Consider the following 18,228-nt stretch of genomic DNA (forward strand, 5'->3'; position numbering starts at 1 on the left):
TGTAAGAAAATTTGAAAGATAAAATTTACAAAATTTGAAAATTGAGTGATAAAATATATAATTTAATTTTGTTAGGATGTCAATTGTAATATCACCGTTTATATGTCATCACATCAACGCATGTCACAATTAAGCAGTAAAATATTAAAATATGCATTTGCTAACGTGAAAGATAAATAGCAAAAGCTAAAATCAAGAAGAAAAAAAAGTATTCTTCCTTCTATGAATAATTTTTTTTTTTAAAAAAACTATTTTTGATATGCTTGTTTTTTCTTTCTTTCACTGTCTTACATTCTATTTCAACCTTTGTTATTCTTTTTATTTTTTCTATAGCATCACAAAATATTATTTGCCTTTTCAAATAATTTCTTAAGTTAAAGTTAGTATTATTTATCAGTTTTTTTGACAAAATTTATCAAAGCTTTAATCCAAAGAAAAAATTAAGATGGAAATCTTACAATGAAGAATATTATTGCCAATAAATTTTTTATTTTAATTTCACAATCATAATTTTAAAAAATAAGATTAACTTCATAATGGAAACTTGAATTATCATGTCATAGTTAATGCTATTACTTTATAGCCCTTTTTGGGTACACACTCCATAATCCTTTACTATTAAAGGTTTTCAATTACATAAATTTACAAATAACAACACCCTCACAAAATTGAAGAGGTATAGTTTTACACTATGATGATTTTTATTTTTTTTTTACTATGAATGAACGAGTTAAATATGATTAGTTTGTTTGAATTTTTTTAAAAGAGAAAAATTAGACCAAGTTCATTTTATAAATAGTTTAATTTTCATAGATTTTCAGTGTAACTTTTTAGTCAATAATTATAAATACTCTTAAATATGATTATTAGATTATTATTATATAAACCAATAATTTGATCATATATTATAATTAGATGACAATATAAATTTTTTTACACTATTAATATACTTTAATTAAATTTTGAAAAATTCTTAAAATTTAAGAAGCTTAGTTTTTATAATAGTTTATTATTTTTTTAAAAATAATATAAGCAATTTTTTTTATAAAAAAACTAGATAATAAAGCTTAGCTTTCAGAATGAAGAAAAACTGGCTATCTATGAACTTTTTGCTTCCTTTAATTCGTGGCCTCTCTCCGTAGAATCACCGCCGCCACTGTCAGGTTCATTCTGTTTTTTTCTCTTCGTTGTATGTTTTGGTATTGAATTAGGATGATGAAATTCTCCGTTGTATGGTCTGTTACTTCGATTTAACAATGAAAAGGAAAGATATAAAACGTTATATCCTGATATTGCACACCAACTGTTTGATTCATGTCTTGTAAGCACTTGTCATCACTCAATCCACCCTCAAAGAGGATATTTCAACCCACTCCTTCCTTATATTGTTCCATTGCCAGGAATATATCTTGAATTTGACTGCCTCCATCAACTGTTCCTTCATTGTAAAGGCTTGAGAATTACACCCTTCATCTCTCCGGAGTTATAATGTTGACTTGGTGGTTAAAGTGAGAAGGGAGAATGATAGGTGGTGGGTTCCTCCTACTAACGAAAACTAACAAACAAACAATTAACATTTGCCCATAAAAAAAAAACACTCTTTATCTCTCCACAGACAAATTAACCATCAACAGCTTCATCTTTCTGCTTCTTGGAAACACGAAGCAGTTCAATTAGAATCTTGTTAAGGCATGATAATGAGGCAGGTCGGGAGAGGGTTTAGCTCTCTCTATCCCCATCCCTGCAAAAGACGGGTCGGGTTTCGGAGACATGAGGATAAAAAAATTTAAACTCAGCCCCATCTCCATTAGGTTTTGTTTGGGGAAAAGCGTGGGATCCTGCCTCACATTTGGCTTCTTATTATGTTAAGTGTTATTGGTTTTCTATTCTTTTTTTTTTTTTTTTGCAGCTAGTTTCATAAATCATGCTGCATTAACAATTTAGCTTAAGCTTTGTGAATACTGAATTGAGGCTTGTTTTGGTTTTGTAGGTTTCTGACTTGTTTTTAGTAAGGTATGGATCAAATATCAATACTGATAAGGTTTCTAGTCAGATGTGCAGTGACTTGTTAATTTGGTTTTTGGTTGAACAAAAAATGACAGATTCTGAATTCCAACTTTGAGTTTATTGTTTTGTTATAGTTCAATGTTTAAGTTATAGAAATAACTTTGATGAACTGCAGTGTTCACGCTTGAATTTGTGCATTTGATTTGTACTATTTGGTTTTCTGGACTCTAGGGTTTGATTGTGCATATGGGTTTTGGTGATTACATGTTTACAGCAGTGGCAGTTTCAGTGGCTGTCATCAACGTGAGCATTGTTTTCGAGTGTTTTGCAGATGCGAGCCATAGTTGGTATCCTACAATTTATTAATAAGTTGGTTTTTTATTTTGATGTAAAGGATGGTGAGTTCTGAGATTGAATGTCAATATATTTTGCAGGTTGTTGTTGTTCTCTTAGTTTATTTATGTGGATGGACAATCAGAACGAAATTTGTCCCTTGTGTATATTATTATTTATTTTGATTTTAATTACTTTTCCACAAATTGAAAACCTAAAAATGGATTATTGTTTTTGAGCTAGATGCGGCTGTGTCCCATTGTCCTTTTTTTTAATAGACCATTGCGGCCATTGGTTTGCTAATCATTTGCAGGATCACGTTTTCTGATATCAGTTGGTGGAAACCAGAAATTGTGGGTAGAGTTGGATAGGAACGGGGCAAAACAGAACTATAGTATCCCGTCTCTCTTGAAAGAAGTGGTGTTGACTTTCTCGTAATCAGTGATGCTGGTGAAGTCTCTATCACCTTATTCTCATGCCTTCTCAAGGTACTTTTTGCTTTAATTCTCAATTAAGTTTTTGGGTACCCTTTTTCTTTCTCTTGTATACTTTATCTCAAATTTTCTCCTTTTTTTCTCCTATTAGCGTTGTTCTTGTTGCAGTTTTTCTGCAAGTTTTGGAACAAACCCAAGTTGGGTTCCCTTAAAGTCCTCAAATAGCCTCTGCTGTTCCTCCAAGCCTAGAAATTTAAGCAGATTTTTATGTCTGAGCACTCAAAATGGTGGTGGCTTCAGAGAAAACTCTGGTGAAGTTGGACGTGGAGATGCAGCGATAATTGTGGATCATGGGTCACGTCGCAAAGAGTCAAATCTCATGCTTAGTAAGCTAAACCCATCCGTTTTGTGTTTTATCACTGTTTTTGTATTAACTCCTTTTATTTTTTTATTTTTTGGAGGGGGGGTGGGGGTGTGTGTGGAGCCTGCTCATATGGTAATTTCTGTAATCTGTTGAGATTTTCATCATGTCAAGTGCCTAAGACCATATGAAGATAAAAAATGAAATCTGAATGATGGTAGATAGATACTTCATACTTGACCTGCTACAGCCTATAGGCTATTTGCCATCTCTTGCCTCCATTTAAGGATAAAGCTTCCTAGGTCTTAAAAAAGAACTTGCGAGCATGTGAGCAAGTCTGGCATTATTTTAGGATTCTTAGCATTTTCCTTGGGTTGTTTGGCATGCACAATAATACATGATTTTCCTTCATGAGGAAATATAGTTGAGCTGCTTACCCTTTATTTCCCGGTCTGACCTGGAATCTAGATTTGGCTGGCAGAAATAACAATTGCAGTAACACAATTTTCTTTGTGCATCTAGCCATGTCTTTGCCTTTTCATTTCATGACAAAATTGTAGCTATGGAGCAAATTCATGATGCTTCATAATTGTATTTTACATTTACAGGAATTAGCAGAACCATCAATAAGAGATGCTTTTCAATCTTGCGTTGAACAAGGTGCTCATCGCATTATTGTCAGTCCCTTTTTTCTCTTTCCTGGGAGGCATTGGAGTCAGGTAGGTCTGCATAAAATTCTCTCCTAGTTTTCTATAAATTGTCAAAATGATTCTTTGACTTATGAAGATAGAAAATTGACAAAAAAATTTAACATTGGAGTAAGGTAGGTCTGCATAGAACTTTCTTTCATGTTTGGTTTGACGTTGACTTCTTTGAGGAACTTCTTTTATGTTTCTTACTCCAAGTTGGTTCAGTATTTAACATTAATGTTTAGGTTTCGTTTACCCATCTTTCTCTATTTTATTTGTGATTTGTGTCAACATAAATAAATTAAATTAGATTAATAATTTACCTTATCTGCTCGACACCGCAAATAAATTAAGGACCTTATTAAGTGTATATATGTTGTTTATAATATATATTCTTTCAATACAATATTTTAATAATAAATATTGCAAATATTGTTTTTATTATAATAATACATGTTTTTTTTTATATAAAAAAATAGATTAACTTTCCCTAAAATAAGCAAATAGAATCTATATTAACCTTAATGTAGAGAACTTGAGGATACATGAGATGCCAATGATTAAGGTTAAACTTTAAGCGAGTCTAGCTAGGATAGGATTCCACAATGTTAAATGAATGCATCTAATTGTAATTAGACTAACCTTATTTTCTACTTGTGGGCTTACCTATATGCTAATTCTGACCGTAGCAAATATGACATACCTGACCTGAATGTGTGAAGGTCGTGAAAAATTTGACTGATTAATTTTAATGTTTTTCTATCATGAAACTTAAATCAGACAGATTATTTGGAAAATCGAGTTCTAATTTCACTCGAATTAGTCAATATATTTGTAATTAAGAAATAAGAATGATGGGTGGGAGATATTAGAAATTGAGTAAATAGTCTCTTTATTGAATGTATAAAGGATTTTACATTCTAACGTATGACTTTTATAACTCTTTTAAAAGTTGTGTCTATTATAATTTATGATTAAGATTGTATGTTTTTTTATTGACATAAAAATTACGAGTGTTGCTATTTCTTATGAAGAGAAATTGCATGAAACTCACATGAATATATGTAGACATGTTTTATTGGCTATTTGACAACTAAAAAGTTAAAGATATTTTTGGGCGTTTGCCCCAAATCATGGTGATGCATTCGTATTCAGTTTTGTCTAACATTTTTGGTACTAAACAGTATTTTCCAACAATTAAACTCTTACAAACTTATTAGTAATTTTTTAATGTATTTTGCTGTTTTTAGCTTTTTTTTGAACGGTGACTGTTTTTAACTATGAATAAGTAGTACCTTGTTAACAATTTAATTTGCATTTAACCATGAAAAGCGTGAATCAACTTACTAATGTGGGTTATTTCAGTGTAATGAGATGTCTCGAGTACTTTGAGGGAGAACCTGTGGGTTAGGCAACAAAAAAGTTAATTTGCATTTAAAAATAAAATTTAATGTTTATGTATTAATAATATAAAATAATTTTATACAATCATTCAATATTATATAAAAGTTTTATTAAGTGCGTAACCCCTTTTTTTTGTTAAAAATATTAATCGTTATGGGGTTGAACGTATAAAAACTCTTTATGTTGTCTGTGTATGCATAATTTACTTTAATTTTTTATTTTATTTTTCTTTTCAATGAAGCAGTGCACTACCTAGTAGCTCCAACTGCAAACTCTAAGATTGCTTATACATAAGTTTTGATAGAGATAATATTGATTGCTGAATATGATTCATGATTTTCTACTAGGAATTTGGAAGTTTCGGAGAGACAACATTGAATACGAATTGTACAATGCAAAACTCGTACTTGGTTCCATTAGCTTGAGCCTGGAGATGAAGTTTTCTTGGCTTATTATTAGGTTTTTAATTTTTATACAAGCTTGGTTTTGTACCATTTCAATTTGGCTATGATAGGGCTGTTTCTTTAGGCTGATTTGTAGGCATGTGATGGTTTTAATCTGACAAGTTTCTTGTATCTGGCAATGTAGCATGGTGCTAGAAATGCTGGGAAATTAAAAGTTTGCTTTATTTGATTTTAAGTGATACCCAAAGGAAATGGGCTAGATTTGAAAGTTGGTGTATCACTTTGTTTATCTGTGAGTATTATCAATTTTTATTTTGTGTATGGGGTTGTTTGTGCATATTCCAGGAAGTTACATATGCAGCGGAAGCATTTTAGGTGTGTCAATTGCATCTGCACCAATTATAGCTCATGCGATGGATGGTGAGCTGCATATCTGATTGGTATTATGTACTTCAGCTTTTCTGTTTATTTTCTTAGTAACTGTCCTCAGTGCTGTCTTTTTCTTTTCATTGACAAGAGTGTTTTGTTTGCAACTAGTAGCTGGGGATGCATTGGTGGATGATCATGAATCACAGGACCTTTCAGAGGAGGAAATAAATGTGCATCACTTGTTGAGATTGGCTAGGAAACTTTGGCTGCCTGCTTTTTTCTTTCTTACCGTTTGTCAAACTTGGACGACTCAATTACAAATATTATTCATTAAACTTACTCTATTCCTCCTCAGTACAAAGCCCAACCCTTTCTCTGTCTATGTATTTGTTGATAAGGTCAGATACTGCATTAATAATTTGACACTGTAAACTAAAGAATGTACCTGAATTATCTCTGTTGCCTCCCCCCACCCCCAAAAAAAAAAAAATTCCAACCACCTTAACATTTTTTCTACTAGGTTTTTTCAAGTTTTCAACATATTTTGTTGGTTAACTCTTGAGTTTTCGTTATGTGACAATGATTTTTTTTGGAATTTTTGTGACCTTGTTCTTAACCATATATGTTTTTGAACATTGATAGTGTTTTTGTGATCTTATATTGCAGTTGTGCCAACGATATATGCACCAAGAAACTCGATTCTTTAAAGTAAAGGTGCATGACTATCTCATATATTTGGTTATGTATGGAAATCTAATAAACTATTTCAGTTTCCCCCCTTATATTCTAATATTATTTCATGATAAACTGGTTGAATAATTGAATTTCCTTTGCAGTTCCTGTAGCATTTAATCACATATTGTCTAGAAACCAGCATTTTTTCTTATCTGCAGCCTTCTGAAAGCAAAATGGCGAAGCCTAAAGTTAGCATGTTCAATCAAACTAACTTGCATGTTCAATGATACTATAATCAGATATTCGGATGTAATAATGTTGCATTGATATAGTTGATCTTCTATGTTGGGAAAACAAGTATCATACTCAGAATTTATACTTTATAGTGATCATTATCATCATCATCAAAATCAAAATACAGGACATTTCAGATCATACTCATGCTCTGAATTTCAGTGATCCCGACAACTAGGAACATTTTTGCTGGGTGACTATTGCCTCTGACATCTGGTGATCCTTTTATCTGCAGTCACTTTATGCCAGCAAAATCGAAGTGCAGGACTATAAGCTTCTTTGCTTGGCTGATGTTGAAGTGAGAGATCAAAAGTTCACTTTGGTTGGAATTCTTGGTAGTTGGTGGCCTATACTGCATTTGCCATTTTGGGAAGCATTCTCTTTTTTCAGAAATAGAATTGGAAGCATCTTGGTGAAAACAACATAACAAGGTAGCCTGCTAATTTAAAATTAGCACTCCTTCTAAGTTCTATGATGCCCCTTTCCCAAGTCTTCTATTGTGATCAAGTTAATCGTTCTCATTTTAGGGAGTTGGGCCTCTGTTGGTTTTGTCCCTTTTGGAGCTTCAACTAAATCATGTTATTCATTGAAGATACCATCCCAAAAGTGTTATGCATAGAAGAAGAAAATAAGGGGCAGGAAATGAGACAGGACTGATTATTACTTGCAAATAAAGTAGCATTTCAAATACTAACTGCCTAGGCTATAAGGTTATCCCTCTCTTGTTTGATGAGTCAAATATGCAAACATTTATATCTTTGTAAAAATGTGACATCTCAACATTCTGTCACAGCCCCTATTCTTCCTCTGCCACTTTTTGATATTTTAAATTAATCGTTAGTATTGAAGTTTAGTTTGTTTGAAAATAGACTTAAATATGTTTTTGTTCATGTAAGTTTGTATTTTTTTAATTTTGGTCCTGGTAAACTTTTTTTGTTTATTTTTAATCCTTGTAGGTTTGTGTCTTTTCAATTTTGGTCCTTGTAAGATATTTTTTTTTTCATTTTTAGTCCCTATAAGTTTACGTTTTTTTTTTCAATTTTGGTCCTTGTAAGCACGAATTTGTGGGTATTATAAATGAAAAAAATTAAAATTTTAAATTGATTAAAAATTGAAAAAACATAATCCTACGAAAAATGAATAAAGAAAACTTATAGGAATCAAAATTATTGGGACAAAATTAAAAAAATAAACTTACAAAAGACCAAAAATAAAAAAAATACTAAATTATAGGAATTAAAAATAAATTTAAGTCTTGAAAATATGTAATTTTACAAAAGTAAGGATGTGTTATTTTTTTTTTAAATTATTATTGTCTTCCGATGTATACTTAGTAGAGTTAAGAAAGTATTAATTAAATAAGGGAATGATATAATTGAATGTATTTACTTTTTTCAATAAAATTATTTAATGACTTTCTATCCTTGTGCATAAAGTTTTTTTTTTATCAACAAAAATGAGTTAATAATTGTTGGTTTTTTTAGTAGGATATTAAACTCATAATCTTTTTCTTCTTTTTTTTCTTTCATGATCCTTTTCTTCCTTTTTTCTCTTTTACCCTCAAGTCCATTTTATAAGTGTGGAAAGGTGCCTTAAGGCAAGTATTACCGAGTAGTTTTGGACCATTTGGCAGGTATTTGAAGATAAAAAGTTAAATTAAAAAGGTTGAGTTTATGGCGTACTAAATGTTTTACGTTTAATTTTTTTAGCAAATACTTTTAAGATGTTAGTAGAATTATATTTCGAAATACTAAATTTATTAGTCAAAGTGTCGGCAAGACTAGCAATTCAGAAAATGAAAACGTACCTAAAGTTGACTACTACCAAAATGGTCCAAAGACGAAACAATATTTTGTTGGGTCTGTTCGTTTGTTTGGAGGGATACAAAATATATAGCCTTGGATCTATAAGTAAATAAGAGACAATTTGGTTTTTTTCCTCCCCATTCTGTCCCCTTTGTCTGATGAAATATAGGTCCAATGATTAAGATATTTTGGGTTTTGTTTGATTTGAATTTTGAATTTTTTAAGCAACACAGACTTAATCAATTTTGATTTGATTCGAGTTGGAGTAATATTTATATTTTAAATATATAATTTTTGACGTCATATATTAAATATATTTAATCCAAAAGTATTATAAAATAAAAACTCAGAGCTTAATTTACATGCCGGTTATGAGTCCTATTTTGATGAGGTTGAGACATTTACCCTTTTTTGAAGTTCTTTGCAGGAACGTTTACATTCAAGTTTTAAAGTTTTTTTGAAACATTCAAACAATCTTTCAATCTACAATTCTACATGACTATATTATTCATTTAATTTTTTAATCTTTCTATTTGATTTTTGATTTTCGAAAAGTATAATAAAATAAAAAATTAGAAAATAAATGTGGAAAAAATGTGGAGTATTGTCCTATTTTGAGGTTTTTTTAGTCAATAATGGTACACGACCCACTTCACTTGTATTATTAAAAGAGCAAGTGGGGCTTGGAGGTTGGAAGAATGAGCATGTTAAATGCATCACATTCTTCAATTACACTAATATTAATAACCACAACATCTTTTCTTTTGGTTTATTTATTCATACAACTATGACATCTTTGATATAGTAAGCAAATTTGAAAAGTAAACTCATCTTTAATAATTATAAATACTAGTAATGACACTTTAGCAGTTTAGCAACGTGATGGATATAATTTATAAATAATTAAGGATATATGATCAGTGGCAGTCAAGCATTAATTTTAAGTTTTGAATCTAGATTTACCAAAATCTGAATTTTTACAAATGTCCAAATATGCAAACAAAAAAAAAAATCTTCTTTAAACTATGTACTCAATGTCTAGTCATTAGAATTTTACTTGTTTACTCGGTCCGAAAGTCCCATCTCACTTGTCTCAATTACTATTAAAAAGTCTCATATTGCTTACCTCAATTAGTGGGATGAGGTTTAAATACGTGATGAACAACTTCACTTAATGCCAATTAGTTTGAAGTTAAAATGTAACATGCTCTATCCTTCTTTTTGGTTGGTTGCTTGGGGGGAGCTCCCAAAAACATGGAATTATTGGGAATCAAGCTTCCATAATTGTTTCTTCACTTCTTGATGGCCTAATTAAGCTGCATGTGCTAGAGAACTCAGAGGGGCTGTAGGACACACCAATCTTCTTAAATGTGTTTGATGAGGAGCTGTCTATGCTAAAACCTAATGGAGATGTTTGATCTAGAAATCTAGAGTTCAAAAATGGGGGTTGTTTTGGTATAGGGAGATCCAAATTTGAATTACTTAACATGCTAGCAACTTGAGCCATGAATGGCCTCAGGGAAGCAGAAGCTTGTGTGCATAGTAATCCAATTTGAAACACCCTTGATGCTTCTCTTGCAGGAAAGTCTTCTCCCAAGCCAGGATCAACAGCTTCACCCAATCTGTTTGATTGGTAAAGTTTCCAAACCTGGTGCCAAAAAAACAATTTTCTACATTGGTAATCACAAACACGAAGTATTCAGGATGCAATTGGAAGAGCTTATTTATAGCCTGTTTAGACTTAGAACTTAAGATAAGCATTTGAGTAAGTGTTTGAGAAATATAAAATAACTTATGACATGTCTATAAGTTGTTTTTAGCTTATTTTAACTAGTTCTTTAGAGTAACTTATGAAAACATCTTACATCTTATATGGGTGGTTAAGAAAGAAGAGAAGAAGGGAAATATCGCAGATTCGATCCCTCTTGCTAACAAAAAACTAACATTTAACATTTGTCAATAAACAAAATCTTATATCAAAACAATTTGACCATATTTATTTTAATTATAGAAACAACTTATGCATAAGCACTAATATGATAAGTACTTATTGATTAAGGGTTTAATTAAGCTGATTCCAAGTTTTATGCTAATCAGGCACTAGTCTTACTGTTTGCAAAAGGGAACCAGAATCCTCACGGAAGACATTATTCTTCCTGCCACTTGCAATCTCGAGAACAAGTACTCCAAAACTATAGACATCAGCTTTATCTGTAAGTTGTCCTTGAATCAGATACTCGGGAGCCATGTAACCTCTGCTCCAAGAAATGAAAAAAAAAACAGTATCACTTAAAACTATTAAACTTGTTAACAAAATAAATAAAAACTACATAGTTTTAATTACCAGCTCAAGGTTTTGTCTTGGGTGGTTTCTTTATATGAAATTAGTGCCTTTTCACAATAGGGGTGTGTTAGAAATTTGAATCGAAAAATCTATTCTTGACCCTTCATTTAAAAGCATTAAACTTAATGCAATGGACTAGTGTAAGAGAGCATGTTATTGATACACAAATGAATCCAAGCTTACTTCGGTTTTATACCTAAAAAATAGTCTAACTTTTTAGCTTGTTAAAAAACCAATAGATTATATAACAGGAAGTGGCATGCTCATTTGGAAATGTATGTATGGTTACTTGCATGCATAATATCATGTGCTAAAATCAAAGACTTACAGTGTTCCAGCAATGCCAGTGCTTAGATGCGTTTTATCAGTACCAAAACACCGGGCAAGACCAAAATCTGCAATCTTAGGGCTGAGATTCTCATCCAGAAGAACATTGCTACTTTTTATGTCTCTATGGATGATTCTTATTTCAGAGCCTCCATGAAGATATGCAAGCCCTTCTGCAGTTCCAAGAATTATTTCAAACCGCTGCTTCCATTTTAGAATCCTTGTTATGTCCTTTTCTGCACAGTAGATTAGTATGTCACAAGTTGCATGTTGGGCCGGTTGATTTTATGAAATTAATAAGAGTTAAATATGTTTTTAATCCTTGCAAATAGGAAAAAGTTCTCCTTTTGGTCCTCAATTATGAAAATGTGTCCTATATGATCTTATTTACATAAATGAGGAAATGAAAGCAGATGATACTTTTATGAAGGACAAAGATTACATTTGACACATTTTCATAAATGAGTGACTAAAAAGAAGCACTTTATTTTTTAGTGATTAAATTAATTGGAAACATTACAAGATTACTTTTGGTCATGGGTTCAAGAATCCGGAAATAGTTTCTTTGCATATGCAAGGGTAATACTGCTTACAATATCCCTCCCCCATACCTTGGCATAGTGAGGAGCCTCCGGGCAATGGAATACACTAGTTTTTATAGTACAATATTTTTCATTTAGAGTTACTATGGGACAAAAGGAACTTACCAAAAATGAATTGATCTAAGCTCTTGTTAGGTAGGTACTCATACACAATGAGGCTCTCAGGGCCTTCAATGCTGCAACCCAATAGTTTGACAAGGTTCTTGTGTTGCATTCCACTAATCAAATTCACTTCATTGAAGAAATCATCCACCCATTGCCTATTATTGAAGACCAATCTCTTAACAGCAACATCATTCCCATTTGGCAGAGTCCCTTTGTATACAGAACCAGATCCTCCTTGACCTATCTTTCTTGAAGAGCTGAAATAATCCGTCGCCTTCTCAAGAGTTTCATATTTGTAATTCAAGCTAGAATTCTTCAAGGAAGGAGGAACCTCAATAAAATTGTTTTCTGAGTGATTCAGGAGAAAATGAAATACAGCATCAGCAAAATTAACAAACAATCATTCCAAATATATATTATTGGTATGAACAAGAGTGTTCTCCAGAACATTACTTCTTCTCTTTTTGGTGAAGGCCACATAAGAGACTGCAAGAGTGAGAACTACAACGGCTGCAGCCAAGACTGACCCTGCTGCTATAATGACTCGTTTTCTGGAAGAATCTGAAAAATTAAAACATGGACAATTGCATCAACATGTATACAAAATAAATGACTAGCATGTATCTATGCCATCTATGAACTGAAACCTAGGATTCTATTCAGGACAAACTTTAGACACCAAAACTAACCTAAGAGTTATAGCAAAGTTAAAGTTGAAAAGCAGCATTTCATTCACAATGATACAGTAACATTCATCTTTACTTCTTTCCTTCTCCATTTGTCATTTAACCTATAAGCAACACAAGGAATTTGAAACTGCATGGTAACAATATGCAATTGAAATTCCCAGTTGAGCTTCAGTTTCCAAATTCCAACCGATAAGCTTCTCAATAAATACTTAAAGGAGAAGAACATAAAAAGCAAAAATGAATCAAACTTCTTCTGTAAGTTAAAATTAACTTATACATCTCAGCTTTTGGAAAAGTTAAACGAGAGAGTTTTTATAAAACTTATCGAAGTGCACAAATTGATTTTAACTTACAAGAGATGTTTAATTCATTTTTTTCTCCTATAACTAGTGGTTGAGAAGTTTATCCAAAAGGAACCAAGAAACTAATGAAGAATATAAAAACTTCAAACTAGAGCAACAGCTCTTACCATCTCCTTGACCATCTTGACCTCCTTGATTGTAGAACTTAACAGTTGAGTATCTCAAATAGCACCCAGTATTCAAGGCCCTCCCTTCCCTCTTAGGCAAACATCCTTTGACCTCATTTTCAGCTTTCCTCAAGCAATCACTACACCCTTTTACCCCAACAGTTTTCCAGCACTGTGCCAATGCATAAACTCCCCCACCTTCTCCAACTGCAAAAAAGCCTCTTCCCTCATTATTATTCACAGCCACCCTCACCACACTCTCAACCACTTTGCCAACACTCTCAGCAAACACCAACCTCTCACCCTCAGAACCATACTCTGAGGTGCAATTCACTGTGTCCCTCAAAGGGTCATAGTTTTCAGTGTAGAAACTGTAATTGTCATAGCGAAGGAAGCAACCATCAAGGTAAATTCGAGCCGAAACCGAAGGGAGGCAGCGAGGGAGCTTCGTCCGGCTGGCTGCAAAGCATTGAAGGCAATCAATGCTGGAAAGGTCTTGGAAGCATTGTGCCAAGCCATAGATAGGAGTGGTTGTTGTTGATGACATGCCCTCAGAGTGAGTCCCCCAGTTTTGTTTTGTCACAAGTTCTAGAAGTTTTTCCATTTCTTTGGTGAATATGGGTAAGTAGTCACCACTTGTTTGTGATTTCTGTGTGCTGCAGTAGTGTCCCACTTCTGAGATTCTTGGATCAGATAGTGCTGACTGGGAGAAGAAACACAACACTATGAAGATAACAACAACATATGATGGATTGTTGTACTTGTTATAATGATATTTGGAAGCCATGCTTTGTTAGTTATCAAGGCTTTAAGCTGTTAAGGTTAAGGTTAAGTTCCTCCTCGTGATCCTTGATATTGCAGAAAATTACTATAGACAACTATGGCTGATATGATCACAATTGTGGTCGTGATGTCATTATTGAGACTTCAGAAATCTTTACGTTGTGATCGAAATTGCAGTCATGGATTCTTTTGCTTGTTATTTTAGCTCTTGTGTTACTTCTAAGCTTTTGTCTCTTTCTGTTGTGCATGAAAGAGAGTTATAAGTCTTTTGTGTTTTGTGAGTTGGAGAGAGAGAGAGAGAGAGAGTTGAACTTTTCATTCTTGCTGTTGCCATCACTAATGGAAATGGAATGTTCAAACCAAGTACATGCAATGGAAGATCCATTATTAAGAATATTTTCTAATTTCTAATAATATCCAAGGAAGGAGGAGTGTTAATAAATAATAACACATTCTACTAGTTCTTGTTAATAAAACACTCTCACATGCACTTTCTTTAGAATATAATTTTTATTATTAAATAAAACTTATTAAAAAATTATAAAATCATTAATGACACTTGTTATGTAAAATGTAATTCCATTACAGGTCATGTAGTGAAATACTTATATATATATTTTTATACTTAACTAAGTCTCTTTACAAAAAAAATAAAAATACTTATTAACTAAGTCTATATTTATTCAATTAGTTGTACCATCTATTGCCAAAATTCCATTACAGGTCATGCCGACATGGTAAAAATGAGATTTTGTTAGCTCTTTACTCTGATACTCCTCTAGTTTGTATGTGATTGAAATAAAATAAGAACATTTGTACATTCACACATAAATAATTATTAAAAAAATCAGCACAGGGCTTATATCTTTATTTTTATGAAACTAAAACTATATATACCAAAATAATTTTTGTGGTGAAATGTAGAGATTTTATATAATATGAATCATGAATTACAATTAAGTTATTTCTTATTTTTTTAAATCATATTCCTCATTTATTATTAGCTGAAAATGTGTTACAATTTTTTGTCATATTATATATAAGTCGAGAATGAAAAGCTTACGTAACTCATTTAAACAGTAATTTTTCGTGAATGAAAAGTGTCTGTTTTGGAGTTTTGTGGTTGTAAACGGGACTAAATGTGCAAATTTTTTTTTACAGGTAATTTTTTTAGTTCTAGAAATATTTTTTCTCATGAAGGAATAATGAAAGAATAGTGGAGAAGTTAGTAAAAGAATGTATATATATGAAAATTTACTTATCAAGAAGTATTTCTTTTTTCATGAAAATAATTTTTTCTCGTGTTCACTGTCGGAATTAAATATTAATAGAATGTGAAATTATTTATTTTTAGAAATAAAATATATTCCGATTATTTTTTTTATTATCTCATAGTAAATGAAAAATAATTTTTTAGTCTTATATTCTAAAAAATAACTAAATACTCTGTGAAATAAACTATCCATATATTTAACTTTCTAATGCACTTACTTTTTTTTTTAAAGTAAAAATGAAGTTTTGTTTGATATTTGCCCCGTGACCCACGTTGAGAACTATCTAAATACAAACTTAATTATACTGATGATCTTCATTACAATGACATCAACCCTTTTGTCAGCGATTAGTTCAATTTTTTTTCCCTTCGATGTGTTTATTGGGAAAATATTGAAACATTAGAATTTAACAACTTCTGAGAATTATATTCTTATGGACCACGGCACACGCTTTCTAGAAGGTATTAATGAATAGACACAGGTTATGGTCAAGGTTCAAAAGAATCAAAATCCTTTTGTTTTATGGCCAACTTTGAGTTTAAATTACACAATATATCTCACACGTTATTCAATTTTGTTCGTCTAAAAATTGACCCTTCTTAAATAAGAAAATGTTTCGATGTAGAATATAAGTAGACTTACGTAGAATGTACATAGACTTCTTAAGAAGAATTGAAGCATAATCGAAGTCATACATGGCATGCTTGACTTATAATATTAAAATAAAAAAACTAAAATTAGGAACTTCACAAAAAATGAAAGTAGTTTGGGTTAAATATATTTTTATCACTGCAATTTAATGGTTTTTTTCTTTTTCATTCCTGTAAAAAAATAATTTTAATCTTTGTAAAATGTATTTGTTTTATTTTTTGTCCTTTTAAAATATTTTAGGTAATATTTTTTTCACTATTCAAAATATTTTTTTACTGTTCAAAATGTTATCCATTGCACTTTAAGGATAAAAACAAAACAAATACACATTATAAGGACTAAAACTAAAAAAAAGAATATAAAAACAAAAATGAAAAAATATTAAATTAGAGAGATAAAAAATATATTTAAGCCAAATAATTTTTTGTTTTTGCATGTTTGATTCTCGTTCATCAAGGAAAAAAATGTATCCTTATTATTACTACAGTAAACCAGTTAATAATAAAAGTTATATAAATATTAGTAATAAATAACTTTTTTTCTTCTAGAAGCCTAAAACAAAAGCTTGAACTACCTTATACTTGCATCATCTTGTCTACATATAAAACAAGCTTGGTTAAATAATATACTTTTTTTTGTGGCTTAAAACTATATACTTGAAGCAGAAGCTTGTGTGCATAGTAATCCAATTTGAAACACCCTTGGCGCTTTTGAGGCAGGAAAATCATCTTTCAAGCAAGGATCAACAGCTGCAGTCAATCATGTTTGGTTGGTGAAGTTTCCAAACTATGTGCCAAAAGGACAAATTTCCACATTGCAAATCAAACATGAATGATTACAAAGCTCAAGCTTTTGGGTTGACTAGTTTATTCATTTTTTGTATAAGGTATCAATGTCTTTTCACACTAGAGATGTGTTTGCAATTTAAGTTGTTACTAATAAATAATTGAATCAAGACTTATTTTGCGCTTTTATCTAATATTTTCATATTTTAAGATCGGTTAGATTGTCAAAAGAACCATTAATTAGACTACAGAACAATTAGATTGTTTCGTGAAAACAATATATATATATATATATAAATAATGAAGAGACACTTCAAATACTATCTAACAAAGTGCTAATAACATGCTAGAGCTTCCAGTAAAGGTTTTTTTATTCATGAAAAATAAAGATAATTTATAATAACTCACATGCGTTGTTAAACTAATTCAATCAACAAATGTGCACTCAGAAGATTATTACCCTGGCCTAAACTAGAAACAGTTTATCAGATCATAGCTATTCAGTTGACTACCGAATAAAATTTTAGTGACATTAAGAATAATTAAACCCATATTTATGAAGCAGATGGGAGTTAACTTCGAGTTTTAAACCGCGTTAATTGACCAAATTATCTCACCCATCAATTACTCGGACCAAGCCGAAAAAAACCACAACTAGTCTATATTTTTACTGTTCCTAACTCACATAATAAATTATACGGACCAACCCACTAGTTTTGGCCATATACCCCAGCTATAAATGCGTAAAAGCATTTTGACTTTGAGTGAAAGATTTAAATAAGTTACTGTTTCTGACTTTTGTGGTTTTTGACTCAAGAGTACAGAGTTGACTAGCTTATAGAAGTATAATGATATGTTATAACTGTAAAATAATGAGGGCATACTCATTTTGCTGGAGTTCAGAATTTGGTTATGCTGTTTAGTTAGGGTCAAAATTTGAAGTGATTAATTCAAGAGTTGTCATTCGTAGCTCCCAAGATGTAATAATTAACTGAAAAATAGATAACTAGTGTCATTTAGACTTTTATGTTAAAATCCTAGTAATAAAAATATTTGTCTTTTAGTAAATATTTTTTCTTAGCATGAATCAGAAATCGAACCATGATTACGTTTTTAAGGAGCAAAATTATCTACCAATCACATAGACTTTGCAAATAATTAGGTCATTAGGGTGAGGATCTTTTAACTAAGAAAAACATTAAAAAACGTCAATGGAAGATTGTTTTAACGTCTGTGTAATTACTTTTCAAAATTATCCATGTAACTTTTAAATTAACTAAAAAAGTTAGTCATGCATGTCTACACGAATAAGAGACAAAAAATAAACAATAAATCAAAGTCATCATTTTTGAATCATGAATTGGAAAGGCAAATTGGCAATGGATAGGGTACTAGATTCCCATACATGTAATTTAAAAATAAAA

At 31.2% G+C, this 18,228-nt stretch overlaps 2 protein-coding genes across 18 annotated transcripts; one reads left to right on the forward strand and one right to left on the reverse strand.

Annotated features, from left to right (window-relative positions):
• The first annotated feature begins 1,075 nt into the window (after positions 1–1,075).
• LOC114400837 lies at positions 1,076–7,865 on the forward strand. 17 transcript variants are annotated; one of them, XR_003664014.1, is made up of 12 exons: positions 1,085–1,163; positions 1,991–2,013; positions 2,282–2,354; positions 2,654–2,828; positions 2,926–3,160; positions 3,744–3,854; positions 5,576–5,687; positions 5,978–6,072; positions 6,170–6,399; positions 6,668–6,715; positions 7,206–7,401; positions 7,498–7,865. XR_003664014.1 is itself a non-coding variant. In XM_028363482.1 (8 exons), exons 4-7 carry the CDS (start codon positions 5,953–5,955, stop codon positions 7,395–7,397), a joined length of 567 nt encoding a protein of 188 aa, XP_028219283.1. In that variant the 5' UTR covers positions 2,027–2,828; positions 2,926–3,160; positions 3,744–3,854; positions 5,576–5,952; the 3' UTR covers positions 7,398–7,401; positions 7,498–7,865. The 17 variants fall into 17 exon arrangements, 2 of the variants coding, with proteins under 2 accessions (XP_028219282.1, XP_028219283.1); XR_003664011.1 differs by lacking the exon at positions 2,282–2,354 and having other exon boundaries at positions 1,076–1,163; XR_003664007.1 differs by having other exon boundaries at positions 2,239–2,828.
• Positions 7,866–9,863: 1,998 nt separating this feature from the next.
• LOC114399355 (cysteine-rich receptor-like protein kinase 42) lies at positions 9,864–14,434 on the reverse strand. Its single transcript, XM_028361538.1, has 6 exons — positions 13,312–14,434; positions 12,607–12,714; positions 12,154–12,501; positions 11,448–11,682; positions 10,886–11,030; positions 9,864–10,423 (listed from the first exon to the last, which is right to left on the reverse strand). Exons 1-6 carry the CDS (start codon positions 14,096–14,098, stop codon positions 10,046–10,048), a joined length of 2,001 nt encoding a protein of 666 aa, XP_028217339.1. The 5' UTR covers positions 14,099–14,434; the 3' UTR covers positions 9,864–10,045.
• Positions 14,435–18,228: the final 3,794 nt, after the last annotated feature.

This window comes from Glycine soja, chromosome 19 (assembly GCF_004193775.1).
Source record: "Glycine soja cultivar W05 chromosome 19, ASM419377v2, whole genome shotgun sequence".
NCBI classification, from domain to species: domain Eukaryota; kingdom Viridiplantae; phylum Streptophyta; class Magnoliopsida; order Fabales; family Fabaceae; genus Glycine; species Glycine soja.